Here is a 15,408-nt window from a genome sequence, read left to right as displayed (position 1 = left end):
ACAGAGCGAGAATGTAATATTTCCATCTTTTCTAAAGTTTAATTTCTGCAGCAATATTTGTCAACCTTGACCTTCATATACACATATACACCATATACACCATAAAAGTACTTTGCTTACAGATTACTGTCAGTTGTACAGAGGATGTATGGTATTATATGAATGCAAAAGATTATCTATAATTGCAAAATGCAAAACTTTAGAATGCTGATATATAGTATATATACAGTACACCTCAAAGACATGCATCACATGCATGTTTCTTTCTGATTACAAGGCATTTTCCTGTGTTTAGGACGCCTGGTTTATGCAAGGGACCAAATAAACGCTGAAGGGTGTACATAAGCACTAATGCTGAATGCGTTTGGTGTTTGGCATGGCACATGTGTGTGCACTTTCATCAGTGCCAGTCCATCGGTGTGGTCAAAATAAAACGGGCTGAGGAGGTGGGCGCTGGTTGTGGAGGTCAGTTTTACGTAAGCAATCTAAATTGAATGCTGCGGTGATTTCAAAACACAGAGTGTACTTTCAGCCCTGGGAAATAGACTGCTTAATGAATTTTATATATATTGCGATGAAAATAGTACCATTGGTTGTGTATTTATGTGTGTGTTCATGTGTGTGGCTGTGTCTACGTGTGTGTGTGTGTGTGTGTGTGTGTGTGTGTGTGTGTGTGTGTGTGTGTGTGTGTGCTCTCGTCCGGTTAGCGACATAGGGGCACCAGGGGCCTTTGCCAGCTTTCTCCAGGTACTATTTCTGTTGCTGCGGAAAATTTCCCCCCAGGTTCTTTGGGGACATACGATGAGTCCATGAAAAGAGCAGCATGGTTTACTACAGCGGTGTGAGCTCTGGGCCAGGGTGGGGGGATTACACACTTACCGCACTGGCATGGGCCGGCCCTGTGTGGGATCCCAACAAACACAACCAGTGGAGGGGCCAGCACGAACTGGACCAGGCTGCCAACATCACAGCTAGGTGAATGAGAAAGACACACAGAGAGACTGAAAGAGTGTGAGAGAGAGAGAGAGAGAGGGAATGATAGAGAGAGAGGGGGAGGGAGGGAGGAGAGAGATAGAGAGAGAGAGGTGGGAGGGAGACCATGTGTGGGCTGGTCAGCACAAACCACACTTAGAGATTGATAGCTCTTTCATACCTGTATATTTCTATTTAATGATTATGTGCTGCACTATTAAAATGCATGTTCATGTGAAATATTTCAAGGCGGAAAATGATTTTGAGTCATTGTTTATCAAACTGGATTTTCTTGTTTCTGGTTTGAATTAGAGTGTTGGTGAAATGAAAATTGTCCGTTGTAAAGCTCTTTTATGAGCCTCTACTTAGTATAAATATGTGTCAGACAGTTCAGACTGTAGGCTACAGACTACCATACACATAATGTTACACTGTCCTTCTACACTACTTGATATGTAAGTAAGTAACTAAGTAAGTTTAATTTATAAAGCACATTTAAACACACCATAAACTGACCAAAGTGCTGTACAGCAGATAACTAAAGATAAAGACTAAGACAAATAATACAGAAAAACACATTGGACCAATAGTCATAAGAACATAAAAACATAAATAAAAGTAAACCTTCAATATCAGGGCACATTACACAGACATACATAGGATGAGCAGGAGTACAGGGTACATATGCATGGACAGTGTTTGTATTCAAGAGCATATAGTCTGTATGTTGCTTGTTTGATGGGTCTCATGTCTTTATGTGCATTGTCTGTATACTGTATGCATCATCTGTTTCGATCATTGCCTATTGTGTACATTGTTAGAGTGACACCAACGACCAGAATTACATTTTGTGTATGTGCGAACATACTTGGCCAATAAAGTCTGACTCTCTCTCTAGTTCAGATTTGAATTACATCACTGCAATTTGCATCACTGCTCAAACTGTAGTTCACTGTAACTTCATCTTGCAAATTCAGAATGCTTTGTTGCAATGTCTGTTGCCCATTCTCCTGACAAATTCCCCTGACTTCTCATATTCAAATAAGAACATATTTAGACAAACCTCCAAATCTATACATAAACCTGCTTTTGTGTGGTCTGGGATCTTGCACGTAAAGATATTTATGTTTATGCCTAAAATATCCCATTATCATTAAACAACCGAAAACTCAAACATGGCCTTACTGTGACTGAGTAAGTATGTTAGAATAATAATGATTAAATCTCGGCGGTAGCAAAAACAAATAAAGTGAGGGCTTCTGTGCCTGGGAACATGGTGTTTGGTGGTCCATACATAAGCCATATATATTGTACATCCACCCAGCAATCCCACTCCTGAACATACACCAAAACAGTAAAAACATATTTAAAGACGACCAGTTGCTCACATACTAATAGTGACACAGACGGTGGTTGGCAGGCCAGAAATTTCCAACATTTTTCAGCAACCGTGTAATCAGAAACTGGAGGTTTTGCGTGGGCACAGTATTTATAGAGCCACAGATGGAGGGCAAACGGGAATCATCATGGGAGAATCAGAGCATTGGCGTGGCTCACTATTAGAGTTCGACTTCTGTCCTGTTGCACATGGGAGTAGACTCGGCCAAAGCCACAATACCATGCACTTGTTCTACAGTGGGTTGGTGCTGATAAAGCACTCTGATGTGACAAAGAATTAATTTAACCTGCATGCTTTCTTTTCTTTTTATATTTTTGGGTTTGTTATGCCCCTAATCCAGTAGAACAGTGAAGAGTGACTGAAAGCTAGTGGGTGATAGGGATGGGATGCATCGGGAAATGACCTGCGTCGGATTCAAACCCGGATCCCCGTGGGCACATGGAGCCGAATGTGGTATGGGAGATGTAGCCAGATGTGCCACAACACTCCCTCAGTATGCACCTTTTCAAAGGCAATAGACATGTTATCAGAGCTTGTATAGGCTCCTCTTCAACTGATGGCTCAAAAACAGCCCTGGATCTGCTGTCATTGCATGTGCATGAAGTGAAAACACTGTGCCAGAAGGTTAACATATACTGTATATTCACCAGGTCAATGTGAACCTCGCTTGATCTCACTCAAACTGAGTTTCAAGCCGAAATCCGAAATCCATCAAAAAACCCTCCACATTTCCCCCACAGCGTCTAACATGTGTGACCCGTAGTGTTCTCCTGGCGCCATTTTTGTCTGCAGTTACCACAATGCCTCCTCTGAGCCAAGTTCATCAGTCCTGCATGTCCAGCATATCTCCTGATGCAGCACATAGAGGAGGCTGGACACTCATATCCTTATGTCTCCTCTCCATATCCCACTGTGGCACTCCCGTGTGAATTCTGACAGTACTCTGATGCATGCCTCTTCCCTTTAGGGAGTACCGCAGAGCCCACCCACCCAACCCAGGCTCTTGATATGTGACCTCTCTTGGCGATAGGTCATCCACTAATACTGTACTGTTCAAATAAAGAGTTTTTGAAACCCTGGTGTCAGCCAAGTTGCTAAAGCTATATCTTGTACAGTGTTGGTTGGAAATGTAACATTTTCTGATTGTATGGGGAAAATCAAAACAACTTTGGAAACTTGATTGGTCATTTAAACGAAATACTGAAACTGTTGGACAGGCAGCCAATTCTGTTTTAGGCTTGGTTCATGGGTATTCAGTTAAGAGTGTTTTAAATATCCAGAGTAGTCTGGTAAATCACTGTATAAAACACCAATTGATATTGACAGAGTTTGCTAGAAATGCATCCACCACATCTGTGCCAAGCCTGTGGAGGAAATACAACAGAGGGAAGCAAGATGAAAATCTAAACACACACACACACACACACACTGTGTTCCTTTGTCTGCTGCTGCAGCGGTGCCAGCCTTGAGTGCTTTAACATGAGGTGAGTTCAGCTTTCATTTCTCCCTTATAGGAAGTGGATGTTGGTGCCTTTCAAAGTCGTCCAGCCAGAGGCCTCTATTAAAGCAATCTTTAGAAAACTTCTAACTAAAAACATACTGAAGTCCAAGTAAGAAACTTAACTAAACTAAAAACGTAAACCAAAAGCAAGTCGTCAAAGATAAATTACATGGGCCTCATGTCTGAAATCCACCATGGGAACATGGTTAAAGTGAAAACAAAAAGACTGCATACAGAACACATGTAGTAATCAGTCCCAGTGTGTTCCACTGATACAGTTTATTTATTGGTTTTGGTTTGTAATAATAAATAGCACATTTTAGGGATGCTTAAACACTCTCAACATGCATTTCTAGTAACCTGTGGAGCTTTTCTCATTTTTTTCCCCTTTCTGGAACATTTCATGATTTCCTGGCCTGCCAGGTACTTACAGTATCAAATTCCAAACAAAAATTAAAATAGAAAAAAATGTAACTATGAAATACAACATATTCACCAGCAGCATTTTGACCTTTAGGTACCTACAACATATAAAAATATAACCATTGCATACTGTCTTGAGCTCTGAGAATACCAAATGAAGATTTGTTTGTGCAGGCTCAGGACTATTTCCATATCATTATAATAAGGATCTTTATGTGCTTGCCTTAAGATGACCAGATTTTTCCTGTTGCTTACCTTATCCATAAAAAAGATGAGAGACAACAAATAAAGCATTAATATATTTACAGAGTAAAATTGTATATACACCAAATGTACAGTTACACAAAATAGCTTGTTGATACAGGTTAAGACCCCATATTTCACATGCTTGACAGGACCAAGGCCAGCACTTTTTCCTCCGCTGAGAAGACCTGTCGTGACAGCGTTGGCCTCAAGCACAGCTCAGTGTGAGCCGAAAAACCAAACACACCGTAATTACAGGCTGGTTGTAACCAAGTGCTCTATTTCATTGCTCGTCCTTGGAGCAGGGCTTCAAATGACCGCAAACACTCTGAAAGCTTTTCCTCCTGTGGGATTCCTCAGGCTGAGAGAGAGAGGGGGAAGAAGAAGATGAAGAAGAATGGCCCATATTAGTGGGTAAAGAGAAACACATTACGCACTGTGCTGCACATGCCATGACCCTCGCCGGCCAAAACGTCAAGGGTGGCCTAAAACCCAAAGGCCGTTTGTCATACCCAGCTCGCTGAACAGTTAATACCCCCTAATAGCCCACAAAACAGAGCCCCCTCGTTTCCCAAGCATCTCTCAGGCTTCCTTTTTGCAGCCTACCTCTCGGAAGTGATCCCATTCTGGTAGGAACCGCTGTACTGTCTCCTCCGGTCCACGGGCATGACGTCCAGGTAGCCTCCTGACTCACTCTGGATCACCCCAGCATGGATGGCAGCGCGGCATATGCTGGATTTCTGGAACAATATGGGAGACTATCTATAGGTCTTGCGTCTATAATATGCCTTGCATTAACACAATCAAGTTTGAAGTTTGGTGTTTGGTGGGTGGATAAGGGTGCATAAGGGTGAGAGCTTACGTCAGCATAATAGCGGGATCCTACGACCCTGGCGTAGCTGCTGTGCAAGCAGTTGCGTGGGCAGTACAACCTGTATGACGTAGAATTTGAGTATGATTTGACATGTCCATCCATTTACTTGGCATATAAGGCATTTCTAACAGCATCAGACTGCATAGCATTAAAGGGGCCATGTATAGAATTTGAATTGTGTGTATTTGATACAGTGCCTCTTGAGGTGCAAAGTGGTATGAGACAGTATGACTTGAAGCTAGCTGGTTGGTATGCCAACATTTGTAGATATCTTAGCAACTAAGAGCATAGGCATTTTTGACATTACATCAGTGGTTATTTCCTCACATTCTGGTGCAAGCTCTAGGTCATCTCTGAACGTTTTAGTCTAAAAATCTTAAACATGGCCCTTTTGACTTAACCTGACCCTAGCCAGATGAATTTCGTTCCGCTTAGCTCCGCCTAACTTCACTCACATCCATCTGGGACCTCTTTCATTGAGAGTGATTTCTGCAACCAATTTTATGGTACAGCCAATCAGGACGCAGGGCGGGAGTTTCATAGATGTGACATAGCGTAGAAGCGACTGTGAGACTGTTATCAGCGTGACGGGTTGGCTTCGATGTGAGTGGTTGAAGTAGCACGCCAATAGATGACGGACAAGTGGCTTATTCAATCATATGCAAGCATTTTTTGATTAGGCCCAGCCTTCTGAAGCAACACTTCAATGGATCAGTTCCAGATGGATGAGTGGAGCTAGGCGGAGCGAAATTCATATTATTACCTTCAATATTTACCTTGGGCAATGCCTAACAGGCTTTTTGAATGGGCAAAACTGTGCCACTGTGGTCTCACATGAAACTGCTTTCACTAGAAGGAGAGAGAGAGAGAGAGAGAGAGAGAGAGAGAGAGAGAGAGAGAGATGCTTAGATCACAGAAGTCTGGCTCTGCTCAACACACCAGAATTCCCAGGCAGATAATAAATAGCACGCACCTGGCACTTTTGATACGGTGAAGGCATTGGCACTCTGATTTTTCCTGAAGGTGTGAAATTTAAGATGTCATGTGGGGCAATGGCAATAAAAGCAACACAGAGGTGTGTGTGTGTGTGTGTGTGTGTGTGTGTGTGTGTGTGTGTGTGTGTGTGTGAAAGATGGCACGAGGCCTCACCCATGGGTCTGAATTCCGTTTTTATTGGACTTTGAGAAGCGCTCCTTCCTGCCCTGCCTGGTGATATCCAGCCAGCCTCCATCATTATCTATGATCCCTGCATGCAGGGCAGCTCCACACACACTGGATTGCTGACAAATGGGAAGACATGAATAACACAGCTGGTACAATGTAACAGTGTAAAGGGTGATACACGGATGACCTCAAATCAACATCACTATTATTTCAAACCTTTTACGATTAGTGAATGATTGAACTATTTATCCCTTTGGTTCTCTGACAAGGTACTGTTATAAAACAAAACAGCTGACACAGCATTTGTTTAGGTCTAAACTGCAGGGGTTGAGACTTGCTGAGTCAGAGTTTGCTCACTTGTCATATACACCACCAGCTTGCCTGAGTGAACTCAGACTGACGTTAGTTGAAACTGTAATTTTTGAAGGAGACAGCTCATGAAGTCATGCACTGAGGAAAGGGTGAACTGATAAATTGACAAAATCAAGACAAGTCAAGAAGACATTCTAAATGTCGGATTCAATAAAATTTTGGCGAATTGTCCAACTCTAATTCATTGCCTCTGTGAGCAATCAGTAACTGTACACGTCTTGGTTGTCCTCACCATGTCATAATATCCTGTCCCAATGACCTTCCCACTGGTGTAAAGACAACCAGGTGGGCACTCATACCTGGGGCATCAAGCAGAACATGTTAAATGTATGAATACACACGCTTGTGCAAAAATAACACTGCAATACAGTGAACAAATACACACTTCTGTGTACAAAAAAACCACTAATGTTACAGTAAAACAGACAAATGTGAAATAGCCCTCACCTATTACAAGTTGTTCCTTTGCACTGATCCCTCAGCTTTGTGTCACATTCGACTTGCTGCGCTGTATAATGGATGAAGTGTTGTAAACATTCTTTTGATTAGGGTGGGGAAGGCATTGACACAGCCAGGCATCTTAGTGGTCTAACGGAATCTCTCTTGTCATAACACAACTTAGAAGTAGTTCGGAGTAAGTATCCATGTAAGTATGAAACTTAAACGGTGAACATTTTGAAGAATGCAATCTATAATTGGGGAGGCCATCAGTTAGGCCTGACCTTGATTTCAAGCAGGGCCTCTTAGAGAGAAAGAAACCCTTTTCTTCTGCTAAGTCTAGCCATGGCTGAACCCACATGTGGGGCTTAGAGAAACACAAGACAGCCATGTCAAATACACTTCACCCTAAATCTCTTGAACATGAACCAGGAACAACCAAAGTACTTTTGATCCCGTGAGGGAAATTTGGTCTCTGCATTTATCCCAATCCGTGAACTAGTGAAACACACTCAGCACACAGTGAACACACAGTGAGGTGAAGCACACACTAATCCCGGCGCAGTGAGCTGCCTGCAACAACAGCGGAGCTCCGGGAGCAGTGTGGAGTTAGGTACCTTGCTCAAGGGCACTTCAGCTGTTCCTACTGGTCGGGGTTCAAACCGCCAACCCTCCGGTTACAAGTCCGAAGCGCTAACCAGTAGGCCACGGCTGCCCCAAAGAGCACAATCACACACACACACACACACACACACACACACACACACACACACACACACACACACACACACACACACACACACACACACACACACACACACACACACACACACACACGTAAAACGCACACGTGTGTGTTGCAGTGGATCATCTTCATCTCCAGATTACAGTGATTGAAACATGCAGAGCCTTCTTACACATCTGTTCTGTGCTGGTGACCTCATTCCTCTCCACATTCTCATTGGGCGATGGGCTTGGGGACTGTGCTCTTGGGCGGGGCTCTTGAGCCAACGGCGCTTCCGGCTCGATGTAGTTGGTCTCTTCTGGCTCAGGCACATAATGCCTGTCCGTGCCATCGTCTGGAACAACACAAAAAGCAGCTTTTTGACCAGTGGCCAGAGGAAAACTTTCGACTTTTGTAAGTAAGCCAGGTACTTCTTTATTGTCACTAGGCAGAAAAAAACACCATTTTGTTGGCAGGTATCAGCACACGGGTACACACGTGAGGTGAGCGGAACTGATGTCTCCAAAGACATCTTCATGGTACCTTTGTAACAGAGGTTGTTTCTGCAGCCTCCTCCATAGCTGGATGGACAGGCAGAGCAGGGGCTGCCATATTTGTATGGTGCGTGTCCCCACCAGTTACCCCTGAGAAGGCCAAAGAAAATAAAGGCACCTGGAGTAGCATCAACTGCAGTCAAGATTCACTTACATAATTCAATTACATTCAATTCAATTACAAGCATGTATATTAATAATGTCCAGATGGACCGACCGAGTTGCAGGAAGGAACGTTGACTTACGGTGGCGAGTAGTTGCACACCAGATAGACGGCTTTGGTCCAGATCATGCCCCATACATTCATGTTGTAGCACACGTTGATGGCGCAGCCGATTCGACTGCTTGTTGCCCAGACCAGCTGCAAAATAAATAAAATGTGAAAGAGTCTTTGTAGAGGAGTCTATGGAGCACTCGGGGCAGATGATGTCAACACACATATATTTGGTTTCCAAAGGCAAACAAACAGCCTGGGCTCAGTCCTCCCACTCCAGCCAAATATAATGTGGTTCCACGGATCGCCCCATTAAAGCGTCCATTTGCACTGCGTGTGGACATCACCTGTGCTCAGCGCTTACCTGAGTGTAATGGGTGCAGACAGGCCCTGAACAGTGGTATGGGCAGTGTGGGTTGCAGTCCTGGGCATAGGGGTAACTGAAGTCTCGGACCTCGTCATACCACGCCTGGACATGGAACGTTGGAGGTCTATCCCTGTGGAGGCATTAGTGCAATAGAACAGAAACGTTTGATCCACACAGCATGGCTCGTCATGGAAGAGTTCAAGTACTCATTCAAGTACTGTGTCAGCATTTAGATATTTCTACAAATCAAGTCTGTATGAGGGTCCATTTAACCTGTCAGGCCCAGTACACTATGTCCCTGTCTCTGTCCTTGTGTAAACATCATGAAGCTCTCTCTCTCCCCATTTATCTCTCTGTCTTTCTCCCTGTCTCTCTCTTTCCTTCCCTCCCTCGCTCTCTCTACCCCCACCCCTCTTTCTTTTGTCTTTCTTTCTCCATCCCTCATCTTTCTCTCTCTCTGCCCCCATCTCATTTCTCTCTTTCTCTTTCTCTCTCTCCACCTCTCTCTCTCCATTCCTCCCCCACCTTTCCCCCACAGAGCCCCATACCTTCCCCAGTGGGCTCCTAGGTTCTGGCCGATCTGGGTCAGTAGATGGGACGGTCCATGTTCCCACAGACACGTATGCGCCCAGTCCTCTGCACTCCTCTCCAGCTCTGTGTCCCAAACCTTCACAACAAAATGACCCAATCTTAGCTTGTGACTTGGAACTGGTGCACTCACTGATCCAGAGGGTTGTGTGTGTGTGTGTGTGTGTATGTGTGTCTGTGTGTGTGTGTGTGTGTGTGTGTGTGTGTGTGTGTGTGTGTGTGTGTGTGTGTGTGTGTGTGTGTGTGAGTAGAAGGGCAAAAGCCCATGGAAAGTGTCTAATTGACTTAAAAACGGTGCCAAATTATGTGTGAATTCCAGTCAAGACTTACTAATGCTAGTAAACTAATGTTAGATAATACTCTTGCAGTTGGAATTCTAGCTAAGTGTGCCCAAATTCTTTGATGCAAAAAACAACGTTTACCCTCTGTGCGTCAATTAATGGCTATAGGTCATTCAGGGCAATCAGATAAGAGCTATGCACTGCATAAACTGCAGGTTAACCACTGCTATTCATTTACGGATGACTTAGTTCTAACAAAGAATGCCTTAAAAACGGCAACATACAGCTGTTTTGCTTTTACCCAAAACAGTTGTATAATAGCCGAGTGATAAAAGAAAAGTAGCAGTATGTAGCAGCGCTGCTTTGCCGAGTTTGGCGTGTTTCAGACAGGGATCAGGCGTCATTGGAAAACCCAAATGTAAAGGTGGCTGGCCACAGAGAACTCCTTCCACATGTTAGTGCAGGCAGCCCACTGCTTCCTGCTGTCTGTCAGAGCCTCAGTGCTGACTCAAGGGCGCAAAATGATACTTCCACTCTTAAATAACCTGACTCACATTCACCCACTTACATACACAACGTTCATTTTTACCTCATGACACACACGAATTCACATGAAATAAGGAGGAGTGGGAATGGCGAAGAATACAAATGTAAGAACTGTGGGAACGGATTTGGGATTGGACTTTTGAGTGGTACCTGTGAGTAGAGCCTGGGAAAAAAAGAACTCTCTAAACTCCAACTCTGCTGGTTTTTGATTTGCTGACATTAATACATGACTCAGAATAAAGGTGGCCTACTTCTGTCTACTCCGTGGCAGCTAACAGTCAATCTTTCAGGGGAGCGCCACAGGCTCAGCTCACAGAACACAGCAGGCGCTCTCACACTCTCACCCAGCTACACGGGGAGGACAAAACTGGCCTCAGAATTCCACCTGGTAGTTGTTTATTTGCTTTAACACCTCATTTGCGGTTATGCCAACCATCTGGGCACATTCCAGGGGAGATATGAATCCTCTGTGACCTCCCGGCTTCCTGCCCCTAGTAATTACCCCCAGAACTTAGGCAGAGGAGAGAGTGACTGTGAATGGAGGTGGTCACTGTCCCTTAGCAAGCTCGTGCACACAAAGGCAGCCACTGTTTCGCCTCCATTGAGGATGTGGTTGTTTGAAGTCTGAAATATTACACATAAATGATTTTTACAGTATCCTATGGCCCGAACGGGGAGGCTCTGCACAGAGCACGAGGAGCAGGCAATGACATTCACACATTTCATCTGTTTGCTTTCTGAAACTGCTGTTAACTCTTGTAAACCCTGTAAAGTCACAGCATGGTCCTGTGGCGGACTAATGGTTGCCTTAGTTTGCTGTACACTCACAACAATGATTGCACTAGCAAGAAGATATTATAAATGGAAATGCACTGACTTGGGCTACACGGTCAGCAACATTTTGCACTTAGGACAGGCCCAGAGAGAAACAGCTTGTGAGACTCTACTTTTGCATTGTGCAAATGCTGACGCTCAACTTTTAATTTCGAACAACCTTTAATGGTAGATTCCAATGCTGGCAGCAGCAGTGGGGCTGTAAGGTGAAATTGGCCTTGAAGATCTCTGATAAGTTAAGTCATTTATTTGGCTAAACTAAAGGCTGCTCACTACCACAAGAAGGGAGTACTGGCTGCCTGCCATGCACAAAGTGAGCCTGGGTTTGTGGCCAGTGGGGGAGACTGAGGGAGGTCCTTCTGGTTTGGCTGATGAACTAAGTTGTTTGCACTAGACCACAGACCTGTCTGTAGTTGGGTGTTTACAAATCCATTTGTGCAGTATACACTCTACAAATCATAGCATAAACCTTTTCATGGACGATATCTCAAGCACTGGAGTGACTGCTGTCAGTTTGCACAAGAAAACCTTAAAATAGTTCAATCCTGTGACACTGGATTTTATTTAACCCAAGGACAAAAATAATTACCCTGTCTTGTATAAAGCAAACAAATGTGTGCGTGTTGAACAACTGCAGTGATATGAGTGTATACTTACCATATACTCCATATTCGATGCAGGAGGGTAAACCTGGCCCCTCAGCTTGTTGTGAAGGTCAAGGATGAGCTGCATATCACTCTGTGAAATGGCTCTCTTTCCCCTTGCGTTGGGCTTCCATGAACTCTCATTCAAGTCCAGGTACTTTTCTAGCATGTCTTCCAATTGTGTGGCATTTGGGATCACCATGGAAACCACTGTTTGGACAATCAGCAGCAACGCTACACCTCTCAGCAGATCCTGCACACCGAGTCTCATGGCTGACAGACTCCACGACTGAGGCACCCTCCTTAAAGGTTCAAAGGCTTCGGTTAACATGTGAGGGAGCAGGGAAACACATCAGTAAGGGTAGCAGGGTTAGATCAGTGTCTGACAGGACAAAGTGTACCTGCAGTTAAGCAAATGAAAGTTGACATGAAACTTATGAGCATTACTCTACACATTCATTTTAAAGCTATAATATATTTGATTCAACCCACTCTCTTGAAAGAAAGAAAGAAAGAAAGAAAGAAAGAAAGAAAGAATTATATTAAGAGTAAATTATTTACATTTCAGAGAGGTTTTAAACAAACAGATGCATGACCCAGAGGTACAATGTGTAGGCTTGATAGTTTAGATATGTGGTAGCCTATACAACTATTTATTTATTAATTTGACAATTTCCTGCTGATGAGCCATAATAATTTTCCACCTTGATGGCATTCATTAAACAAGTCTGTGCAAGCTGAATATGATCATTTGAGCAGCTGCACATTTTTCATCACTACGTTGAAAAGTAGGCCAATTTCCAACAAGGAACAAACTTCAGGATGATTTTGTCGTGCAATATCTGTCATGCACACGCAATATTTCATAACTTGACACCTATTGGGGAGGGGGTAGGCTGCTTTTAAACACATGTTGAAGTGTCATTAGCCTATGTGTTATTCTACAGCTACCCAGAATAGCTACCTAGAACAGTTAACTTCATTATGTCACGCCATTATATGGTCCAGGCAATAACAATATTGCAAAGCGTTAACACACTCGGTTGTCACGAGAATGCCGGAAGCATCAGATGATGCAGAGTCCATCAACCAGGAGTAAAGACTAGATGAGACAAAAAAAGATCGGCGTACAACGGTTAAGGTGAAATTACCTTTTGACGATGTGTGCGGTTCCTCTACGTTATGGCAAATATAAATGCTTCAGATGTGCATATTCCACATTCTAAGTCGCCTTGGTTAAAAGGATGATAGCATGAAGACAGGACGCAGGGACTGATGGAGTCGATGAGTGTCCAAGTCAATGCGTTTCAGATGGACTGATGACACAAAAAAAACTATTTTACGCTTGTTACCGATGTCTCACCGATTTCGACCATTCTCAAGTAGCCTAGGTGTGGGCGCCCACCGCGCTTATATCCAAAAATGTAGGTTCAACAGAGCGTGACGTTTATAACCACTCCTCTCCCTAAGGTCTTTGAGAGTACTGTCCAAGATGAATTTTGGTGCAACCAACGTGCAGCCCACACGTTCAGACTTGGCTTTAGTTAAGCGATATAATGAATGCCAAGTTTCTTTTGGTTAAGTCATATTTTCCTTACACCAGCGCTGTAGGTTGTTAGGTTGGGTGAATGCAATGTTTTCCTCATAAAATAGATCATTGCAGTGATGTAACAAGTGTGTAGGCTGGTCGATCCACATGATATAATGCATGGTAATGGCTGCCACATGCTACTTATTTAGAGATTGATAGATTACACTAATTGCAATTCATAATGAGTGTGTTGGCAAATCCTGCTTTTCTTCTGCAATGATGATTGGGTGATGACAAGCTGCTGTATCAAAGTTAAACCAGAAATGAGGGAACTGGTTGTTTAAAGCAGGTTAGCTCAACATTTAGAGATGACTCCAGTATAACTTATGCGATCAGGAATCAGTGCTGTAGGCTACTTTTTGTACTACCACATATGGCCATCTTAAAACATTGAACACCTTGTAAAAACATAAGAAAAATATGTGTCGGGCAATAGAGTAGGAAATGACCAAAAATCAACTATACTGCCTTTAAAAGGAAGTATTATTCCTACATCTTTTGTGGCAGTCAGCCATTGGGCCTTGACTATCTCTTGGTGAAGTTAAAGGATATATAATGATGACCCGCTGCATCATAGCAGTACAATGTGCACAGAGGATATTAGATATGTCAGAGAAACATAAGGGACCAAGTTCAATACTGGTTTAACAGGGAAGCAGTTCACATATCTACAATGGCAGATACAGTTTATAGTGATGAAGAAAATACATCAGTTATTATAAATAGTCAGTTGTGTATTAGTATATATGTATTATGGGGATGGAGGTTTAATCAATTTGTCAGATATCTCAAGACCTCAACAGATAACCCAGAAACAAAGTTTGCTTGCCCCCGCCCAAAAAAGTTTCTTGTAACGTTTCAGCTAAAAAGGATGTGTTGCATTAATCTCAAGTACAGGATGCCCAAGTAATGTCAGGGCTTGTAGACAAAGCAGTGTTGTAGGCTCGCCCCCTAGTGTTCATTTTGCCTCGTAACAGATATTATACAAAACGTCACATAACAAAATTACACAATTTCAACTAATCCAATGATTTTAAGATCCTCCCTGGCCTGTGAGGACTAACGTCCTCTCGTGTCTGTGCAAAATGTCTTTATGTATTTAATGTTTTCTTTAATAGAAAAAAAAACTTGATTTACCTCTTGACAGAGCAGGCTCATATTTGAGGTTTGAAAAAGATAGAACAGTCACACTAGAGGGCTGTGTCAATAGTTTTAAGCCATCAAACAGTCTATCTGTCTACCTATCTATCTTGTTCATAGTAAAATGGTAGCCTACCACATATCTTATTGTTACTGTAATTTTAGCTATAGCCTTTCATTATTCCTGCAAATATTTGACCAACATTTTGCTGGGATTTCCAAGCTAATATATATGTTTATTCATCAGAGTTTGTTTTCTCAGATCAAGTTGCTTTAGATGTTTTGCCAAAACTGGTTGTCCACAGAACTACAACAATAAGAGGACTTGTGTCAGCCAGAACAAACATACTCCTGGCTAACCCTCTCAGGGTCCACTACGAGGAGCACCCTGAAGTACAGAACACATTATCCCAAGATCTTTACCATCTCACTTTGAAGCCTTTGGCGGGGAATACTGGCTGTGGTATAACATCATTAAATGCGCTCTAAGTGATGTCATACGTTTTTTTAGGCTAAAACATTATTTGTCACTTACAGCA

General features: G+C 43.1%; 1 protein-coding gene across 2 annotated transcripts; it reads right to left on the bottom strand.

The window, feature by feature from the left end:
• Positions 1–4,114: 4,114 nt before the first annotated feature.
• Positions 4,115–13,671, bottom strand: crispld1b (cysteine-rich secretory protein LCCL domain containing 1b). 2 transcript variants are annotated; one of them, XM_048249176.1, is made up of 15 exons: positions 13,290–13,671; positions 12,152–12,456; positions 9,794–9,912; positions 9,243–9,375; positions 8,910–9,025; positions 8,654–8,754; positions 8,304–8,465; positions 7,396–7,456; positions 7,181–7,247; positions 6,562–6,692; positions 6,386–6,429; positions 6,189–6,261; positions 5,401–5,470; positions 5,145–5,278; positions 4,115–4,899 (listed from the first exon to the last, which is right to left on the bottom strand). In XM_048249176.1, exons 2-15 carry the CDS (start codon positions 12,407–12,409, stop codon positions 4,848–4,850), a joined length of 1,521 nt encoding a protein of 506 aa, XP_048105133.1. In that variant the 5' UTR covers positions 12,410–12,456; positions 13,290–13,671; the 3' UTR covers positions 4,115–4,847. The 2 variants fall into 2 exon arrangements, with proteins under 2 accessions (XP_048105133.1, XP_048105124.1); XM_048249167.1 differs by having other exon boundaries at positions 12,152–12,440.
• Positions 13,672–15,408: the final 1,737 nt, after the last annotated feature.

The sequence above is a fragment of the Alosa alosa genome, chromosome 1, assembly GCF_017589495.1.
Source record: "Alosa alosa isolate M-15738 ecotype Scorff River chromosome 1, AALO_Geno_1.1, whole genome shotgun sequence".
Taxonomy (NCBI): Eukaryota; Metazoa; Chordata; class Actinopteri; order Clupeiformes; family Clupeidae; genus Alosa; species Alosa alosa.
This window is presented reverse-complemented; position numbering and strand designations above follow the sequence as displayed.